At 34.9% G+C, this 22,857-nt stretch overlaps 1 protein-coding gene across 2 annotated transcripts in view; it reads left to right on the top strand.

Moving 5' to 3' along the window:
• NECTIN3 (nectin cell adhesion molecule 3) overlaps positions 1 to 22,857 on the top strand; it is a 131,405-nt gene that overhangs the window by 84,708 nt on the left and 23,840 nt on the right. The window contains exon 8 of one of the 2 annotated variants that reach the window (XM_059392007.1): positions 18,531 to 18,632. The exons of the other annotated variant lie outside the window; for it this stretch is intronic. Coding sequence (XP_059247990.1) covers positions 18,531 to 18,632 — 102 coding nt within the window. The remainder of the gene's footprint in view (positions 1 to 18,530; positions 18,633 to 22,857) is intronic. 2 annotated transcript variants of the gene reach the window in all.

The following is a 22,857-nucleotide window of genomic DNA, read 5'->3' as shown; positions in this document are numbered from 1 at the left end:
GAATACATGTTGTTCTAGAAATTGCTTTTGCACTCTATTATAAGACCAGTATTTTTCAGATTGACCAATGTTGCTTATAGTTTAGTGGGGCTTTTTTTTAATCTCATCCAGCTTCAAATCCAGCATGAAGTTCTGAACACTGATATAAAATTTATTTATATTAAAATTTTGGACAACAATTTCCATTCTATGAATAATGCGATATTTTGGCCTTGTATTGGGAGTTGAATACTCTGATATGAAAAAAATATTTCCCAAACCAACTAAAATAATCAAGGAATCATTTTCAGGAAGAATATACGTAACAAATAGAGTTTGATTTCTGATATGGGAAAAAATCTGGATGTAAATGTATATCTTTTAGAATACTTAGTTCAACTGAAAATAGCATTTATTCTTTGAAAGTCAGGTCTAGTAAATTTCATGAAATAGATACTGTTACTTGACTTGCAAAAAAAATTCTCTTCTAGAGACTTAGGAAGGGGTGTAGACTTGCTATCAGCTTAGTTTCAGCCTAGTAAGACTTATGTAAAGCTTCTGACCTCCAGAACTACAAGATAATAAATTCGTCTTGTTTGAAGCAAAAAAAAAAAAAAAAAAAAAGCTTTCTAATCTCTTGAAATATTATGAGATTTTTTTTTTCCCCTCCTTAGTAACCACATTTGCAGAAGTAACCATTATGTCAGTTGATTTTTGGTAATTTTTAAAATTTTTAACAAGCTTGTAAGTGTTTTATGAACAGTGTTTCAGATGTTAGAGTACACAGATCAGTTTTCATGATTTCAGATACTTGTATATGTGTATGTGTGTAGTAATATTCTGTGTGATTAGATGGGATATATGCATAAAGTGCTCTGTGACTGAATTCCAAGCTAAACTTAGCTGCCTTTTTTGTGGAACACCATTTTTACATAAAAGAATAACTAACAAACTATGCCATTCAGGCTTGAGTAACATTTTCTCACAAATTAATGAACTGAACATTTTCTCACAAATTAATGAACTGAACCTGTCACTCAAATAACTGACAGTATTTGTTACCAATGAAAAATTAAGAGTCCAAATAAAAATTATAATTTCTATAAAACCTGTAACTGCAATCATGGCATCGACATTGGTGAGGAAATTAGTGAATTTTATTTATGTGTGTGTGTGTGTGTGTGTGTGTATTTAATCATAGAAAGTACCAATGTTTGGAATGTCTGCATAACTTAGTGAACCAGTGATTGCCAAATGACTAATAATGTACACTGTTATAATGACACGGGTAAAATATCCATTCAAAGTATAAGATAAATGTATGGATTTTCATGTAAGAGAGTATGAAAAGTTCATTGGTCTGTTTTCAGATGGCAACTAGCACTTAACCCTGAGAAACTTCTACTTGTTGAGTTTTGGTATAGTAGCAAAGGAAAATTTTCTCAGTTGTCTGAAAGCAATATTAAAGTCTCTCCCTTTTCTAGCAATGTATCTCTGTGAGGCCATTTTTTCTTCATGTATTCCAACCAAACAACCTGTTGCAACAGATTGAATGATGTAGCAGATACGAAAATCAAGCTTGCTTCTCTTGACTCAGATATTAAAAGGATTTGCAAAACTGTTAAAAAATAATAATAAAACTCCACTCTTCTCACCAATCCTTATTTTGGAAAACATGGTTATTTTTTTCATGTAAAAGGTGATGTTTGTGACATATTATCCTGTTTATATGAATGAAATATTTTAAAATTTTCTTAGTTTTAATGTTTAATATGATAAATATAAGTAGTTACTAAGGTAGTTAAGGTAGTTACTACCCATGTAAATGGGTTCTCAAAATTTTAAAGTATAAGGGAATCCTGATGCCCCATTTCTGAGAACCTCTGCTGTAGACCTTAAGCTTTAGGCATGAAGGCAAGGATCATGTCTCCCTTGCTTAGTTCTGTAGTCTTAGGGCACAACACTTTGCTTAGCACATTGTAGTTACCCAATAAAAAATTTTTGAATGCTGTCTTTTGATACCGGTTGAGTCCTGATTTAGGACCGAGGATGTGATCTATTCTGGAGAATGTTCCATGTGCACTAGAGAAGAATGTGTATTCTGTTGCTTTGGGATGAAATGTTCTGAATATATCTGTGATGTCCATCTGGTCCAGTGTGTCGTTTAAGGCCTTTATTTCCTTGCTGATCTTTTGCTTGGATGATCTGTCCATTTCAGTGAGGGGAGTGTTAAAGTCTCCTACTATTATTGTATTATTGTTCATGTGTTTCTTTGATTTTGTTATTAATTGGTTTATATAGTTGGCTGCTCCCACGTTGGGGGCATAGATATCATATGATCTCCCTGATATGAGGAAGTGGTGATGCAATATAGGGGCTTAAGTGGGTAGGAGAAGAATAAATGAAACAAGATGGGATTGGGAGGGAGACAAACCATAAGTGACTCTTAATCTCACAAAACAAACTGAGGGTTCCTGGGGGGAGGGGGATTGGGAGAAGGGGGGTGGGATTATGGACATTGGGGAGGGTATGTGCTTTGGTGAGTGCTGTGAAGTGTGTAAACCTGGTGATTCACAGACCTGTACCCCTGGGGATAAAAATATATGTTTATTAAAAAAAAAAAAAGAAGGGAATCTTTCTGCCCTTCAACAGACGAATGGATAAGGAAAATGTGGTTCATATACACTATGGAGTATTATGCCTCCATCAGAAAGGATGAATATCCAACTTTTGTAGCAACATGGATGGGACTGGAAAAGATTATGCTGAGTGAAATAAGTCAAGCAGAGAGAGTCAATTATCATATGGTTTCACTTACTTGTGGAGCATAACAAATATCATGGAGGACATGGGGAGTTGGAGAGGAGAAGGGATTTGGGGGAAATTGGAAGGGGAGGTGAACCATGAGAGACTATTGACTCTGAAAAACAATCTGAGGGGAATGAAGTGGTGGGGGGGTGGGAGGTTGGGGTACCAGGTGGTGGGTATTATAGAGGGCACAGATTGCATGGAGCACTGGGTGTGGTGCAAAAATAATGAATACTGTTATGCTGAAAATAAATAAATTTAATTAATAAAAAAAAAATTCCAGAACTCAGAAAAAAAAAATTTTTTTTGAATGCAAAAGTGAAAAAAGAATCAAACCCCCCTCTTTGTATTCTTTTCAGTCTATGATATTCTAGAATATCTCTGTCCCAGATACATCGCTATGTTTCAGTATATTTAATGTCCATTTAGCTAACATCGGTGTCAGGTATCAATATATTGTGTATGAAAAAGATCAAAGGGAACCAAGAGACTGTATAGCAATATTCTAAAATATTAATAATGATTATGTATTCAACTTCTCTGTGAATATTGTTCTATGTTGTATTTTTTCTGTACTTTATAATTTTCCTACAGGGCTTTTACTCCTGTCAGTGACTTTATAGCATAAGAAAATAGAAATCAGTTGAAAACCTGAATTACTGGACTGTAATATTGTTATCAGTCATATTGATTATGGCAATACTTCAATAGAATTTACTATCTGGGAAAATTAAGATTTTCCCCCCAATAATTCATTATGGTATATCACATTCTTTAGTAAATTTTTGTAAATGCTTATGCAGAGTGTTGTAAAGGAAGTGTTTCTACATATGCTTTTGAGTAGATAATACATACAAAACAATATGAAAAGGTGTTTTCTAAAGCACCTTCTACAGAAAATCACTTTTATGAATTTCTTGATTGTCTTAATATGGTTTATTTAAGCATAGAAAGGAAACAATACACACCCATCTTATTTTTTCTTGTATAAAATGTAACTGTAGATATCGTTAAATGTTTTACCATTCCTCCGAAGACTTACTGAAGATCTTTTTTTATTGGGATGCAGAGCATTTGCATTCTAATGTCTACAGAAGATTCTAATATGCATATATTACATAGTTTATAATGTCAAAATATTTTAACAAACCAATAATGCTGCAGGGAATAACTTTATGTGTATGATATTTTGCTTCTATGCAGGTATAATCTTCAGTATAAATTTTTAGATTTGCTCTTGCTATATCAAATAGTAAATGTGTTTATACTTTGATAGATTCTTTCAAATTGTCCTCTATAAATATTGCACTGTTTTGCACTCCTATGAGTAATGCTTGAAAGCGTCGATTTCTCTACATCCTTCCTAACAGCATGTGTATTCCAATTGAGTTTTGATAATCTAATAGGTAAAAAAAGAATGTGCATATAAAATTCTAATTTTGCAATCTCATTAGTAGTGAGTTTTAGCATCTTTTCAAGTGTCTTAATAGGCCATTTTTTCCTGTAAGCTCTCATTCTTGTGTGTGCTTATTTATTGGACAAAATTATGATCATTTAAACGTTTAATAAGTAGATAATGAAACTTTTTTCTTTTAATTCCAGTGTGAATTATATATACATTGCTTCTTGGTATCCAAATTTGTGGTACAAAAAGTTTAGTAAAGTGAATCTTATATTTCCATTGACATATTATAAGATAAAAATGAAATGCTGTTATGATTGGGATCAAATGTTTTTGAACTCTGATTTTATTTTATTTATTTATTTTTTACTTTTTATCTTTTATTATGTTATGTGAGTCCCCATACAGTGTATCATTAGTTTTTGATGCAGTGTTCCAAGATTCATTGTTTATGCACCACACCCAGTCTTCATGCAATGTGTGCCCTCCTTAATACCCATCACCGGGTCAGCCCATTCCTCCCCCAACCCCCTCCCCTCCAAAACCCTCAGTTTGTTTCTCAGAGTCCACAGTCCCTCATAGTTTGTCTCCCCCTCCGATTTCCCCCAGCTCACTTCTCCTCTCTATCTCCCAATGTCCTCCATGTTAGTCCTTATGCTCTACAAGTAAGGAAACCATGTGATAATTGACTCACTCTGCTTGGCTCATTTCAATCAGCATAATTTCCTACAGTCCCATCCATGTTGATACAAAAGTTGGGTATTCATCCTTTCTGATGGCTGAGTAATACTCCATTGTATATATGGACCACATCTTCTTTATCCATTTGTCTGTTGAAGGGCACCTTGTCTCTTTCCACCATTTGGCTATTGTGGAAATTGCTGCTATGAACACTGGGGTGCATATGGCCCTTCTTTTCACTATATCTGTGTCTTTGGGGTAAATAAGCAGTAGTGCAATTGCAGGGTCATAGGGTAGCTCTATTTTTAATTTTTTGAGGACTAACAATTTCTAGAATTGGAGATATGTCTTCCAAATATCTTAATTGTTACCAGTCATGCCATATTTTATTCTTGAACCTGCCCACCTACTAGTACTGTGTTTTATACATTTGCATTATTTCCTTTCAAAATTCATCTTTCAAACACATCACTACCATTTTCCAATAATATTTTTTAGATTAGCTGCTTTTGTTAATTATCATCAGTGTTCTGGTTTTCTCCCAGGATCTGTATATTTTACTGTCTATCCAGATATTTTACTGTCTATTCAGATACTAACAGTAGTTATAGGCTTTGTGGTCAGGGAGAAGGGAGAGAGAAAGATGACAGAAGAAATAACATTTTTTATCCAAATTAGAGAAAACTATGTGACTGAATGGATTATTTTCAAGTAAATGAATATAGAGTATTTCTAGCATGGTTTTGCCCTCAAATGGCAAAAAAAGTTTGCATCTTACATATTGCCTCCAATTAATAGTTAGTGGCAATTATTGAGAAAAGTAGTCAAAGAATTATGGGGCTTTACTCTGGTCTATGGGGTAGGGGGAATTTTGTGATCAATAAAGCTTGGAAGAAACCATGATTTAGAAACTAATGATATGGGACGCCTGGGTCGCTCAGTTGGTTAAGCAGCTGCCTTCAGCTCAGGTCATGATCCCAGGGTCCTGGGATCAAGTCCCACATCGGGCTCCTTGCTCGGCAGGGAGCCTGCTTCTCCCTCTGCCTCTGCCTGCCTCTTTGTCTGCCTGTGCTCGCTCTCTCTCCCTCTGTCTCTGGCAAATAAATAAAGTCTTTAAAAAAAAAAAAAAGAAACCAATGATATATTCAAATGAAATATAGGTACAATATTTGAAGTATAAGGGAGTATAAAGGAGTGGTATCTTCACTAAAAGCTCTTGCTAATCAATCTGATAAATGCAAAAAAGATAAACCCAAGGTTTTATATGGATTAATAAATTACCATCGGTTACATCCTTAGAAAATAGAACATAGAAAATAGAACATATGGAACCATAAAAAAAAAAGAAAAGAAAATAGAACATAATAAATCACCATAGATTACATTCTTAGAAAATGGAAAATGTTAGAACATGCCTGACAGATAGAAAGTACTATGAGTTTGCTCTTATTATTATTAAAAAGTAAACTATATAATTCTTAATCAAAATATTAGAGACCAAGCAGTGAAATTATTTTAGAAGAATAAAACTGATAGTACTTGATTCATGAAAACTCAGCATATATTTCCTTTGGAAATTATTGATACTTTTATTATAAATTTTGTAGTGCTTGAAATGAAATTAAAAGGTACGGTGTCTACTTTTTTGATTCAGAATTCTATTTTATTTTTTCTCCATCATTCATTTATCAAACCAATATTCCTTGAATATTTCTTATGTGCCAGTACTGGGAATACATAGTAAGATATAAAAAATAAGTACTGTCGTTATGGAGCTTACATTTTAGTGAGGAATAGACAAATTCCTATGATGACATCTTTTTTTCTTTCTTTTTTAAAAAAGAACTTTATTAAACTTTATTAACTTTATAATTGGTATGCAACAGATTGTATATATTTAAAGTGTGAGTTTGATAGTTTTACATAAAATACACAAACACAATATACAAATATACTCATGAATATACATACACACTAGGAAAACATAACTGCAATTAAAAAGGTGCATGTATCCATCATGCACCATGCATCATTTTCTGAAGTTTCCTGATGCCCCTTTGTATTTTACCCTCTAGTCATGCCCTTGCTCCCTTTCCACATCCCTAGGGACCCAAACACTAGATGTACTTTCTGTCTCTATTAATTTACATGTTCACAAATTTTATATAATAAATCATATAATCCTTTTTTGTTTGTTTGTTTTGTGTGTGTGTGTGTGTATGTGTGTGTGTGTGTCACTTCTTTCCCTCCACATCATAATGGTTTTGATTTTGATTCCTTCATGTGGTGTTGGTCAGTGGTTTATTTTTTTTAGATAGGTGTACCATGTAGATATACTACATTTTATTTAAATTTACCTATTAATGGACATTTGCACCATTTCCATTTTTTTACTATCACAAGCAGTGCTGTTATGAACATTTGTATAGAAGTTTTTGCATAAATATATGTTTTCATTTCTCTTGAGTAAACATCTAGGTTTGGATCAATGGATCATATGGTCAGTGCAACTTAAAAGGTGTAACTTTTTAAGAAAATGCCAAGTTGTCATCCTCCGCAGTTTTCCTGTTTATGTTCCTACCAGCGGTGTATGAGTTGCGCTGTACCCTTACCACCATTTGTTATGATCAGACTTTTAAAATTTCAGATGTTCTAATAGATGTGTGGTTGTGCTTCATTTTGATTTTGACTTGTATGTTTTTCCTAATTACTCATATGTGGAACATATTTTTTACTTGTTGATCTGTCATCCATTTAACTTATTTGGTGAAGTGTCTGAATATTTGCTCATTTTTTTATTGAATTGCTTTCTTATTGTTGAATCTTGAAAGTGCTTTATTATAGACTACATGTTTGTGTCCAAACATGTATTCAAACTCACATGCTGAAACCTTAACCCACAGTGTGATGATATTTGGAGGGTGGGGCCCTTGAGAGGTTTTAAGTAATGAGGGTAGAGCCCTTATGATGGGATTAGCACCCTTTTAAGAAGAGACAAGGGAGAACTTCTTTCTCTGCTCTTTGCTCTGTGCAGATCAAAGAATGTAGCCATCACAAACCAGGAAGAGGGCGTCTACCAAGAACTAAAATGTTAGCCTCCAGAACTGTGGAAATAAATGTTCTTTAAACCATTTAGTACATGGTAATTTGTTATAGCAGCCCAAATAGAATAAGACATTTTAGAGACTAGTCTTCTGTCAGATACATGATTTGGAAATATTTTCTATCATTCTCTTGTTTGTAATACTCTTAACTGATTTTTTGAAGGGCAAAAATTTTTTAATTTTGATGAAGTTGATACATGATGACACTGTGAGGCCATGCTTTCTTCAGTGGGGTAGGGGAAATAATACCTACTTTTGCTAATTGCTATTAAAATATTAGTTAAAACATTTTTATGATACATTATTTTCTTTATTTTTCCTGTATAAACTTCATAACTAAATAGGAAATTTAATTAATTTTTTTTTAAAGATTTTATTTATTTATTTGACAGAGAGAGATCACAAGTAGGCAGAGAGGCAGGCAGAGAGAGAGAGAGGAGGAAGCAGGCTCCCCGCTGAGCAGAGAGCCCGATGCGGGACTCGATCCCAGGACCCTGAGATCATGACCTGAGCCGAAGGCAGCAGCTTAACCCACTGAGCCACCCAGGCGCCCGGAAATTTAATTAATTTAAAGACAGTAATTTTGCTTAGTCACTAGTTTCTTTCAGTATCTAGTATCTTCAGGATATATACATAGTATGAGTAGTTCTCACCTCATCTGAGAAATATGGAAATTAGGAAGACTTGGCTCCTCTAATAGTGTTTTGTGGCCCATAGCACCTAACTAGCCACTATCTTTTTATATATTTTATTCATCTCTGTATTAAACAGTAATTATCACAGAGAAAAAATGTTTTAGAGGGATATTGTTCACTTATTTTTAGTAGAATCAAATGGAATCTAATAATATTATTACAATTAAGAAGGTTGAGACTGAGTTATTTTGACTTGCTGTAAATTGTAGAATTACTCTAAGAAAATTTATTTTAGACTTACTGTATACATATAAACCACCACTGATCCAGAAAACCTGGAGTGATGATTTCTAACTGATAAAACTTCTGAGTTTTTAACTGCACGTCAGTACTTTTAGTGGTATTACCAGTATCAGCACATTGATTATGTGATTTTCTCAAAGAAGTTAAAAACTTAGGACTTTCATTCTCATTGCAGTCTGTTTCTGGTTTGTAGCTGAACTGCCTGAGTGAGTTAGGACTATATAAAGTGTTAGGTTGCTCCTGCCGATGATAGTGAAAAAAAGCCTACGAGGCAAATGGATCCGAGAGATGAACTTTATTGCAAGCACCCTCCGGCGAGGTTCCGCGACTCAGAGAGAGAGTGGGGGGAGAGAGATGGTGAGTCGGGGAAGTCGCGCTGGGAGGGAGTTGGCCAGGTCCTTTCATCGGGTTGAGGTAGGGCATAGCCTTGCGTCCATATAAAGCAAGGTATGCGGTGATCGGAGGGTATGGGGCGGCGGTGACGCGGAGGCTGCAGTGAGGGTGGCGGGAAAGTCCGCCATCTTGGAGAGGGTTGGCGGGAAGATCCGCCATTTTGGAGCCCGGGTTTCCCAGCCGGCCCATCATAAAGACAGGAGAACAAAACCAAAAATGAAACAGAAAAAGTTGGGTATGCAACAGTACACTCAGAACTATTTCTCCTACTGACTGAATTATTTTATGAAGTTTAAATTATCAAAAAGAACTGGCTTCATTCTAGCCACCAATACTCAATAACCAAAAAATAAATGGATAAATAAAAAAATGATTAATATAAGAAAATTAAAATGTTGGCCTTTTAGGAGACCCTGAACAATCCAGAAGAGAGAACAGCCAATTCACACCTTTTCATAAAACTTTATAGTATAATTCCGCTTGGTTTGATGTTATAAATATACTATCCTTTCTCTTCCTTTCAAATCTTTAACACTGAGTTTTAAGAACTAATTCATTATAAAAATTGCATACTCCCTATTCTCAAATATGTTTGTGGTTCTCCCGTTTTTCTACTTTTTGTCTTTCGAATTGAAAACCATGACTACTATTGCCTTTGTAATCTTTCTTGAGATCTGATAAACTGCTCTGTGTAGAGGCTACTCAGTCATTGTTGAGTTGCAGAGATAGTAAAATTGTTTATGAAGTTGGAATTTCCCAAGCTAGTTGAGGATAATTCCAGGAATTCTGGGGGAACATGAAAGATGTCAGAATTTATATACAATGTTACCTCATCCTTCTACCTGTGTAATATCTAGAAAGCTTATTTTAAACAGTTTGGAAGTTTTATAGCCAGTCTATCATTGTTTTTAAGCAAGATATATAACCAAGATCTCAATCTGTAATAATTTATCATTTCCAAAGAATTATCACTATCCATAATAACTGGAAATGAACCTCAACTTTTTAATGTTATCACCAAAATGTTTTTTAAGTACCTCATAAAGTATGTTAAAGTCTGAACCATTAACTCAGGTGTAACACTAAACTTTGGGGAAACAAAATAATGGCTCAGTGCTACTTGGAACTCAGGTATAAAGGTAGTATTCTAACCATTAATTTACTTAAATTGTGTTTTTTTCCTTGGTTTTTGTAAAGAATTAAATTTAGACTATTCATACTTGAGATACAATCAGAACATGAAATCTTGAGTGGTTTATTTGATACCCGTGTTAAATTCATACTGCCATCAGGAAACTATAGGTCTTAATTAAGGGCAACTCATGACTGACTCATGAGTAAGTCAAAGTAAAAGAACTATTGAAGTTAAATGCATTAGGCTGAGTGAAATTTCCTCCCAAATTTTAGAGGACCTAATAGTCGCCTTTATTTAAAAGGTCATGATTTCCTTTTTTGGAAGTGATTACTTTTTTTTTTTTTTTTTTTTTTTAGATTTTATTTATTAATGAGAAATAAGCATGCACATGAGTAGGGGGTGAGAGAGACAAGCAAACTCCCCAAGGTGGGGCTGGATCCTAAAACCCTGGGCTCATGACCTGAGCCAAAGGCAGAAGCTTGACTGACTCAGTCACCTAGGGGTCCTTGGAAGGTGATTCCTCTTTATGTAGAAAAGTTTGGACAGAGAACTGAGTTATTTAAAATATGCAAAACAAAGTAAATTGTTTTCAGGAAATACACATTTTCATTATTTGTGAATTAAATCTTTACATGGACATTAATCTAATTTTACTTTAAATTTGACTACTTAGTCTCGATTTTAGTCCTGGCCAATTGTTTTTTGTTTGTTTGTTTGTTTGTTTGTGGGGCTTTTTGTTTGGTTTTGTTTTGTTTTCCTGAAGTTCTTTTGACAAGTTACAACAAACAAGAAATGAGTAAAGGCTCCCTATGAGCTTTTGAGAGAATAATGTAAATAATATATTATTTAAGTTAAATGTTAACACTATGTCTAAACTTACATTGTTCATTCATTCATTTGATGAATGATGGTAAGCATTGCTGAGCGACCTTTTCCCCCTTTTTTAACACTCTTTCATTAAAGTAGATTCAATTATGGAGTCCTAGGTTAAATCAAACTGACTTAAATGGAGAGTCGTTTTAGGCATCTGCCTTCAAATTGTGATGTGTGCAGTGCCAGTGGGGTCTTGATGCCCCTCACAGTGCTTGATTTCCTAGCAGAGAATAGTAACAGAGATTAATAATAGAAATTAATTTACTAATATCTGTTACTACCTGTTGACATTAAAATACTATGGGGAAACTCTCTCAGGCTATTTATTATTATCAAAACTCTCCTAGGTATTGGCAGAGCAATCTTTTATCCCAGCATTTCCAGGAATGTTTTGATTTCACATTTATGTGCCCCAGTGCACCAACCCCAATTTTGAGACTGCTGTTTGTCTGAGAGATCTCCCTAGTACATCTGACTTGTTAGTCTCATGCCTTTACCCCAGTTCCTTAATAGCCTCCTCCATTTCTGATCGTTAAATTCAAAGTGCTTTCTTCCCATAGTCAAAATGGCTCTTACATCTCAGCCTCCTCTAAAAAAAAGTCTTCCTAAGCTGATAAGAATATTTAACTTAGAAAAAAATGTACCAGTGTGAACATAAGTACTTGTAAAAGTACTTGTATTGTGATAGTCACTTTCCAAAGTGTAATTGGAGATAGCCATCTTATTTAGAGAACTCTAAGAAATAGAGAATAACCTTGGGTTCTAATTTTATGACTTGCTATGAATTATATCACTTATTTAATTTTTTATTTTCATAAAATGGTGTAGTAACTAGGGAACAAGAATTCCTATCCCTTCAAAGATCCTTATAGCTGGATTAAAAATCAGATCGACATGAGACAGATTAACAAGAGAAAATAAAATTTAATAGGGAATCCCTACAAACATGGAAGTTCCAGAGATAAGAAAAATGAGGTATATGTCATTCTAAACTAAGAAGAAAGAGAGTAGGGTTCAGTGACTTAAAGGGAAGCAATGCAACTTACAGGAAAATGAAAAAGAATGTTTGGTAAATAAATATTTGTCCTGCCATGTAGACAGGTTACTCAGATAAAATCTATCTCTGGTAATAACCCTTATTCTCTGTATAATTTAGATTCTTCTGTATAGTTAAGGAAGGGTCAAATTTTCTCTTGGAGCACACAGTCTTGATAGCCTTCAGCTCAAAATAACCCACATGCCTAAATGACCCATCTTGGGGCAGCCTACCCTCAGCCCTTCCACTAGAAAATAGTGTAAGACATTTTTAGGAAAAACCAGAACATGGGTAATTGGTCACTTCATTTGAAACCAGTTCATTTCATGACAGATTTACTGAATACTTTTTTTTTTTTTTAAAGATTCACTTATTTTAGAGAACACACATAGGGTTGGGGGGAGGCACAAGGATAGAGAGTGAGAGAGAATCTTCAGCAAACTCTCCACTGAGCATGGAGGCAGCTGTGGAGCTCTATGTGGGGCTCAATCTCATGGCCCTGCGATCATGATCTGAGCCGAAATCCAGTCAGACACTCAACTGAGTCCCTAGGTAGCCCCTGAATACTTAACATACTTTTGATTGTTTTTGAATCTATTCACATATCTTAGATAAAATTAGAATGAACATTTTCATTAAAATTTATGTTTGAAACCTCTTAAGTTTGAAGAAAGCATGTTTGAATTAACTAATTTAAATGTTTCTAAAGTTCATTGGTTTAAAAAAAATTACTAATAAAACATAGGCCTTAATTTTTTTAAAAGTGCCACAAATTAGACATCAGTTAGAAATACTAAATTAAATTCAATATCTTGTTGTTTTATAAGTTTTTAAAATGCCCCAAATTAAGAAACTAAAAAAAATCTAATAGATGGAAAAACATCCAGAAGAGTTTGTTTTGGGTAGTCAAGACCACAATTTATCCTTGAGTAAATTAACCTTAGTCATTTGACCTAGAGCCACTAAATTATTCTGTTTTCTTATATGAGTATGTGATTGTCTCACCCAGTGTGTCTTGGCATCTTGTCAGGTAACTTTCCATATTTACAAGCTACTGTATGCAAATTTCTTGTTCCTGGGCCTGATAGTAAACAGGATTACCACTTTCTTTCCTCAGAGATCATGTTTTCACCACTGGTTTGATTAAGTTTGATTGTGGCAGGACTCCAAATCCCAAATTTATTTTGTTGATTCTTTGGCACATATTTTCAACCAAGATGTTTGTTCCCTCAGTTTTATGTACAGTAATCTCCTTTGTTTGCTTTACTAATATTTGCTTAATTAGAAATATGTGTGGGGCAAGCAGTTAATCTATTATTGACTCCATGGTTTTGTTTTTGTTTTTTAAAATATTGCTTGCTATTTGAGAATTAGAGTCTAAGAAGAAATAAGCCTCAAAGTAGCATCTGTTTCCTTGGACATGTGAATTAAAAGTTTAATTTGTATTTCAGAGTAAATAGCATTTTATTATTGAGGAATTAATAAGATATTGTTGGGAGGGATGGGAAACTTATCCAGAGTAGCACTTTAGTTTGAATCTTTGATGCCTTTATTTTTTAAAAATCATTTTATTATAATCATTTCCATATTTACAAACACCTCCCATTACATATCTTTGTGTACTGATTACTAGCAAATGCAGATGTAAGAAGGGATCATTCCTTATGATGAATTCTTAGGTCAGTTTCTTGTTTTTTGAGACCCAGCTTGAGTTTGTTCAGGAGGAAAAAATTTTTCTTTACCCTACAAGGTTCTTCTAACTGGACTAAGGATTAAATTGACCTGAGATCAATTAACAGGAGAAAATCAAATTCAATTTTGTATGTACCAGGAATCCATGCAAACATGACACTACAAAGAGAGCCTGGTAATGTGTGGTATACCTGTCATTCTCAACTTGGGAGAAGGGGGAGGGGTCTGGGACTTCAAAGGGAAGGAAAGCAATTCACAGGAAGATCAGGAAGATCAAAAAGAGTAAATGTTTGGTAAACACATTATTTGTTGGGCCACTTAGAAACAATGGGACATAGAAGACTTCGATCAAACAGGGCTTGCTCGGTTTCTCCGGATCTAGTACCTAGTTCCTTTTGTAATGTAGTTATCTTCCGTATCTATGGTGATAGCTGTCTTCCTATCTGAATTCTTTTGGCAGCTGGAAGGGACTGGAAAGGCAAAATTTTCTTCCTGAATCTTTTAGGCTTTCATTGTTTTCAGTTCAAAATAATATGCATAACAAAGTGGCACATTTTGGGGCAGCCTCTCCTTGGCTTCAAGTTCATTTAGCATATCTATGACTACATAGTTGCTTTTCTGTTTTCTTTTTTACCCCCACACAGAGCTAAGCTCCATGATTATTTACTATTGTTAAATTGATTTGGGGACTGTATTTTTCATTGTAGTTTTAGACAACAAAATTAGGATCAGAAGGTGATAAGAACATAGATTTGAATACTTATGATAAAGAAGACCTCTCCAGTAATTAGGTCTATATGATAATGGGACAGATAATCAAGAGGTCAAATACATTTCCCAACTGTTCTTGTTTAAAGGACTCCACTATCGTCTTTTGTTGTATCTTATTGGAGGCATTTCTACATTGGAAATCAAGTTTAATTTTAAGGCCCTCCTACTCCTTTCTCTTGTTTCTTTTTTACCTTAAGAAAATAATATAGGAGGTAGATTAAAATGTAACATTGGAGTTAGTTGGAACCAGCCATATTCATAGATATCTTAATGTGATTCTGAGTGTACAAATAAAATATGTATGTGTAGTTAACTTAAAATATATATATATACTTATATATTTGATTAGTTAGCTAATGAGTTACCAAAAGCACGTACTTTAGAGGTAGCCAACTCTATTCTGTACATGTTTCCATTGAGTTTAATTTCAAGGTCTTTTGGCATTTTCAGACACTATTGAGTCTTTATGAAAAGCAATTTGATGTAAGCAAAAATTACTTAAAAAATTTTTTTTGCCTCTTTTTAAAGAAGAAAAAAGTTCTCTTCTGTAAATGCAAATTATACATTGTTTTATGGTTGGTTTACAATTATAACTGACAGCTCACATAGATACTGAAGCTTTGAATGATATCTTTACAGCAGCTTTAACTACAATGAAAATTAGATGAGATATAAAACTTGCTAACTGCAGAATATTTCTTACACCTAAGTAACTTTAGACGAATGAGAATTGTAAAAGGTCTTTAAAAGGAAATACTTAGCTTTATAATGATTCCTACTTTAAATTCATTGGCACTTACAAAAGGTAATAATCTCAATTTCAGCTTTTTGGTGGGCAGTAATTATTTAGGCTATCAATCCTGTTTATTAAAAGAGATGCCATGTAAATGTATTTGTTTGAAACATTTAAATTCCTCATTACTGATGTATATGTTCCCATGGAAACCACAAATATACCTTTAGAAAAATGATGTAAAATAACAGCTTTATTTTTAAGTAGAACCTGAGAAATTGCAGGCTCTATTCAAGGAAAAGTAGCTACAAAGTTGAAAATGTTACTGTGGTTTTGTACCGCTGAGCTAGGTACTGCATGTTAAACTGTATAACCATATATCGTGCATACACACACATATGCTAAACATGATAATTGTACGAGAACAGAAAAATATAGAATATAGAAGAATAAAAGTGATAAATTAGGCATCATTAAAGTAAAAATGTTTGATCTTCCAGATACCATTAAGAAGACAAAGGGAAACCACAGATAGGGGAAAAATACTTGAAACACATAGATCAGACAAAAGAATTATATCCAGAATAAATAAAGAAGTCTTAAAATTCAATAATAGGAAGACAACAATTCAATTAAAAAAATAGAAGATTTGTATAGACTTGTTATCAAAGAAGATATGCTAATGGTCAATTAACACAGGAAAAGTAGCTTGACACCATTGTGGTACTGTAGCTTGACAGTACTAAGAGAAATACAGATTAAACCACAGTGAAATGTCACTACACTCCCATTAGATTGGCTAAAGTCTAAAGTACTAAATGTTGACATAATTAGTAATGATTCCTACTTATAAGTCTACTTTTATATTTAATTTTACACAATTAATTTATACTTGAATTATTTTCCATGTTTGCTCAATAGTTTTCATTATTTACTATTCTTATAGTACTATGTTACTATATGTGATTAGAAGCCCAAGTGCCAAAAACTGTCCTCATTAAAATTCTTACAAAAAGGATTTGTAATGAATATGTGATATGGTTCTTGGCTCCACAAGAAGTGACCCATTTGTATTTTTATTTTAAAGTTTTCTATAACTGAGTAATCCTGTGCTTAACAGTAGTTTTTTCCCAGCCCCCTGTAGTGAACTAACTAACTGCCTATGATCCACATGGTACTTAAAAAAAAAAAAAAAAAATGGGGAATGTGACATCATGGGTCAGCTAAGTTGCCAGGGAAGAGAGTAGTCCGGGTGGCATAAGGCAAATGGGAGTCGTTGCCCTGGAGCTGAAAATGTCGTTTGCGGTTTCATAGCCCAGATTCCCACCCAAGACAAGATTTCCATCAACAATATCTAAGAAGGTGGTAACTCAGCCTCAACTTAAAACACTTGCATTAGCAATTTCACTACCTCATAAGGTACTAGATTTCATTTTTGATAGTTAAAATTCCTAGAAAATTAGAAATCTAGCCTCTTTCCAGCTTAGTCCTGATTCTGATTTCTATAATTCTTAAAATTCCTTTCAGCATTTAAAGCTGCATCTATTAACATAATTTCTTTTAATCCAGATACTTTTCATACGTCCCTTAAATGTTTACAACAACCCTTCCAGGAACTGTTTTATAGCTTTCCCAATACTTCAAGCTCTCTGACTTGTTCTCACTATTTTCTACAACTGACTGGACTGTGCCCCAGTTATCTTTCACTGGTTTTTTTAGGATATAGTTTTGGTTCCCTCCCTGGTCTCTCTCTCCACTGAGAAAATTCTAATTTAGTATTTCTCATGAAATATGTTCTCTGGAACAAAATGCAATATTCCAGGATGGCAAGTATCAAGTGCTTTTGGATTATAATCTCTTTGTCTTACGTCCTACATTGGTTAAAGTGGTTTGCTTCCATTCGTGTGTGTGTGTGTGTGTGTGTGTGTGTGTGTGTGTGTGTGACAGCCAGCGATAAAGGATTGTTTTGTTAATCTAGACCTCTTTCTTGCAGTTATATTGATTTTCTTAAGTCGATTTGTTATGCCCGAGTTTCCGCGTCTGAGGGACTGACCACCAAGGAGCCAAGCACCTATGCAGTCAAACAAGGGTTTATTTGACAAGCTTGTGCTTGGGCCCAAGTATACCTGACACAGCAGAGTAGGGACTTGGACCCTGAACCAGATTACAGACAGAATTTTTAAAGGCAGAGTAGGGGTGGACTTGGGGGTGGGTGAGGACAAAGAGGATTATGGATGATGTAAGTCTCCAAGGACTTTCGGAAGCAAGGTCTCCAGGACCTTGGGGGGCTAGCTATTGTTGGGAGAAATGTTATTTATTACCAATAATAAATATCTTCTCGTGAGACCCTTAGATGTATATCAGTGGGCCATAAGCTTGGGAATGATTCTTGACACTATCTTGGAGGTTTAGAGATAAAGGAATTTTTCTGTTAAGTTTAACCTTTATTTTAGATAAAAATTCCAAAACACTATTGCAAGTGTTTAACTGTATTAAGAGTCAAAATGCAGAAATTTTGATTCTTTAATACCCTGAACTGGTGCGAGAAGTAGGTATCCAAAGTGATACAACTCAAATAAAAGGAGATGACCTTGTTTGATTATCAAAATCGGGTATTATAACATTCATGCCTCCAAATTTGAAGACAATCTCCTGCTATTTTCCTTATGGGTCACTTAACCTTTTTTTAATGTGATTTTTTTTAACCTTAAATAGTTTATACTGTATAGATTTTTCAGATAGTGGGCACATATTTTCTGATTTATTTCTTTTTTCTAATTAAGACATGGGAACTCATAGAAAAACATTAGATTGGGACATAAGGAGGAGCAACTTTTGAGAACAGAGGTAGAGAAAGAATGAAGGTGTATCGTTAGTAATCTTGAAAGTAAGAATGCCTGAGGGTGTAGAGTAAAAGTGAGGTGGGGAGAACTGTAAAATACATATGGATTCTACATTGGCAGCACTGTCCCTCTTGGCTTACAGAGAAGAGCCACCACAGGACTCTTCAAGGATGCCAGAGCGCCCCTCGTGAATGCATTTCATGCAGAAGTTGGTCAAGAAATGTTCTCAGGATGCGCCTGCCAGGTACAGTTGAGGCGTGGTTAAAATAAACCTTACGTAAGAAATCTACTTTAACGTCTGATCTCCTTAAGCCTAAAGATACTTTCCTCTTTGGTATTCCAAAGAAATTTAGAATTTCACCTTCATTTAGTGTAGTTCATCTTTGGGCCTGTATGTCAGTCATCTAACTGAACTCTTAGAGCTACTAGTAGCCAGTCAAATTAATATATTGAATCGAGAATCTTGACATAGTACATCTGTAGGAGCGAGTTTTGTTTGATTCATTATATTCCATCCACCTGATCTAAAACCCTTAAGATCTATTTCCATGTAGGTTTCTCAGAATTTTATCTTTATAAACTGTCAAAATCTTTCAATTTAGGAGAAGGGGCACACTTCTCAGTTTATCCTAGGGTAAACTGATGTAGAATATTAAACATTTCCTTTACTAAAAAAGAACATCTCTCTCTGTCATATGCAGCTTAAAGAAAACTTAGTAGGCACTTAAGAATATTCTGCCTAGAAATCTCCTTAGGTAAATAGACCATTTCATTATACATATAATGTTTTCCGTACCATCACAGACAACAATGCTACTAAACTTTTCTCACTATATGGTGAGATTCCCTTTCCTTCAGCTTTGACAGCATTTTCCTAACGTTCCTTTAGTTGTGTGCCAAAAGTCTTCTTGAAGTCTATCAAGCTTTGTTGTTAGCTCTCTCTTCAGAGCCCTTCCAATGGTTGCATGTAGCTTGGGCCTAAAGCCACTGCCATGTTTTTGGTTTTGTTAAAGTAGCGCCCTACTTCCAAGTATTAAAATCTGTTGCTTTCCTATTTCTGCATAACAAATCTTCCGAACTTAACAGCTGACGTGAACAGCAGTCGTTTATTACTAGCATGTTCTTGCTTAGAGTTTCTCACAAAATTTCAGTCAGATGGTGGCTGGAACTGCAGACATCTGAACGCTCATTCATTTACCTGGTTCATGGGTTGGGAAGGCTCAAACAGCTGGGGGCTGGAGCAGTTTGCAGTCCTGTCTCATGAAGATCTCTCTCTCTCTCTCTCTTTCTTCCCCTTTATTTTCCCTGCATGAGCCCTCCAGCATGGCAAATTCAGGACAGCACGTTTTCTTACGTAGCAGCTCAAGATTCAAAGATGCAAGGCAAGATGCTGACACAGACTCCACCTCTTACTGGGGTATTGCTATATTCTGGAAAAGCATGTGAGGCTGGAAATAATGTTGCCGCTGTTTTTGAAATAAAATTTGCTTTCTCTATGTATTTTCTTGTATCCAAAGCCTTTTGAAACATGCAAGTATAAAACTAGAAGTGAAATAGATATCAATATAGGAAAGAAAATCTTTGTTAAGACTTATAATATCACTTTATAATCTATTTACATTATACTTGCATTGTATTTGACATACTTTATTGGATGGTCACAACATTTCATGACCAATGAAAGACTAAAAGGCTAAGATTTTAATGCTGATGAAATGGAATTAAGTAGGGAAAGATGTTTGAGTGGAAATTCATTTTGTAGATGGTTATTTCATTAATGAATATTTTCATGTCCCAGTAAGTTTCAGATCTTTTATGCAATGTCATGATCAGTTCCTTGGATAAATTTTTGAAAAAGAGTGTTGCTTCTTTTTCACATATGGGTAGAAGAGATCTCTAAAGTAAATGGACGATTCAAAATCAGGAAAAGATGGCCCAATGAAAGAGGGAGAACAAGTAAGAGCTAGGAATACTATCAAAGTAATCTTAAAAAAAAAAAAAAAGTCCAATAAGAATAAAGAATTACTATCTGTAAAACAAAAAGGAAAGTAAATTACAAAAGCATAAAATGTGAAAAGTAGTTGTATTTCAGAAGTGACCATGCCAGACATCAAAGATTAGTCAAACTTACTGACTAGAATGAGTATTAGAAGATAACTAAGATTCCATAGTTCCAAGAAAGGCATCTGAAACTCTGTTAAACCTGTTGTTCCTTGTACCTATTTTTAAAAATTTGAAACTTGTATTCATTTTTAATTTTTTAAATCATTTTTTGGTCCATTATGGTAAGTCTACTCTTTAATCCCCATCACCTATTCAACCCATCACCCCACCTACCTCCCCTCTGGTAACGATTAGTTCTCTATAGTTAAGCATTATTTTCAGGTTTGTCTTTCTTTTTTTTTTCTTTGTTTTCTTTCTTAAATTCCATATGAGTGAGATCATATGGTATTTGTCTTTCTCTGACTGACTTATTTCACTTAGATGGCCGTGTTGTAAATACCAAGATTTCATTCTTTCTTAAGGCTGAATAGTAGTCCATTGTGTGTACATATACCACATCTTCTTTATTCATTAATCAATGGACACAGGCTGCTTCCATTGTTTAGTGATCGTAAATGATGCTGCGATACATTGTGATGCATGTATTCCTTTGAATTAGTGTTTTTGTATTCTTTGGGTAAATATCAAATAATGTGATTCCTGGATCATAGGGTAGTTCTATTTTTAATTTTTTGAGGAACCTCCATATTGCTTTCCATAGTGCTGTCCCAATGCATGAGAATTCCTTTCTCCACATCCTCACCAACACTTGTTATTTCTTGCCTTTTTGATTTTAGCCATTCTGACAGGTATGAGATAATACCTCCTTGTGGTTTTGATTTTCATTTCCCTGATGATTAGTGATACTGAGCATTTTCTCATGTGTCTGTTGGCTATCTGGATATCTTCTTTGGAGAATTATCTGTTCATTTCTTCTGACCATTTTTAATTGGATTATATATATTTTTGGGTGTCGAGAATGAAACCTGGACAGCAACATGCAAAAGAAGGAAACTGGACCACTTTCTTATACCATACACAAAAATAAACTAAAAATGGATTAAACACCTGAATGTGAGACTTAGAACTATAAAAATTGCAGAAGAGAGGATAGGCATTAATTTCTCTGACATCAGCCATATCAAAATTTTTCTAGATAGGTCTCCGGAGACACGGGAAACAAAAGCAAAAATATACTGTTCAGAATATATCAAATGAAAGCTTCTGCATAGCAAAGGAAACAGTGAAAAAACTAAAAGACAACCTACTGAATGGGAGATAATTCCAAATGACAAAGGGAATGGTATCCAATGATAAAGGGTTGGTATCCAAAATATATAAAGAACTTCTACAACTCAACACCCAAAAAAGGAAATAGGCCATTGTTTTTTTCAATGGCAAAATCTGTTGGGGTCCTCTTCAGAGCAGGTCACTGAGAACCCTGGTTGCTCCCGCTGTGTGACCAATATTTTTTTTAAGATTTTATTTATTTATTTTACAGAAATCACAAGTAGTCAGAGAGGCAGGCAGAGAGTGAGAAGGGGAAGCAGACTCCCTGCTGAGCAGAGAGCCCAATGCTATGTGGGGCTTGATCCCAGGACCCTGCGATCATGACCTGAGCGGAAGGCAGAGGCTTAACCACTGAGCCATCCAGGTGCCCCCGCTGTGTGACCAATATTAATCCCTTCTCTTCCTTGTTCCTAGCCAGCCAGCTCTGCTTCTCAGTTTTGTCTGTCTGGGGAGGGGGCATGAAACTCAGATCCTTCCTGTGGTACCCCAAAACCCTGGGGGAGCTGGTTGGTCATCTACCCCCCCTTTCCCAGCAAGGATAATTCTGTGTAGCTGGGAAGTTCTTTCCAGGCACTCAGTGAGCAGAGCCAGCCTAGGGGAAGTGGTGATACAGGTAAATTGAAGCTGTTCTTCCTTCTGTTTGTTGTACGTGGTTATGCTCAGGTTTTTTGTTCCACTGTTACAGAAATGTGTTAAATGGACTCCGAGCTCTCCTAGAGCTGTTTTGAGAAAACATGTTGACACTAATTAGAGCTTACATTTATTTAACATTTGTTAAATGCAAGACGTTGCTGTAAGTGCTTTATATGTATTAACTCGTGTGGTCCTCATAACAACCTGGTGAGGCACGTGCTAGGATCATCCTCATCTTTCACATGAGCAGACTGAAGCTCACAACATTAACGAACTTCACCGTCACCCAGCTATGAAAGCCAGGATTAGAACTCAGGCAGTCTAGCTTGAGAGTTCACATTGGATTGCAGGTAAATACTGGAAAGATCACTGGCCTGGGCGTCTAAGAAGTATGGGTCTAGATTTTTGGTCCAGCTCTGCCATGAGTGAATCCTTGCAGAAATACCTTGACTACTCTGGAACTCTGTTCCTTCCTATATGAAAGAAGGAACTCTGTTCCTTCC

This window comes from Mustela nigripes, chromosome 2, assembly GCF_022355385.1.
Source record: "Mustela nigripes isolate SB6536 chromosome 2, MUSNIG.SB6536, whole genome shotgun sequence".
NCBI lineage: Eukaryota > Metazoa > Chordata > Mammalia > Carnivora > Mustelidae > Mustela > Mustela nigripes.
This window is presented reverse-complemented; position numbering and strand designations above follow the sequence as displayed.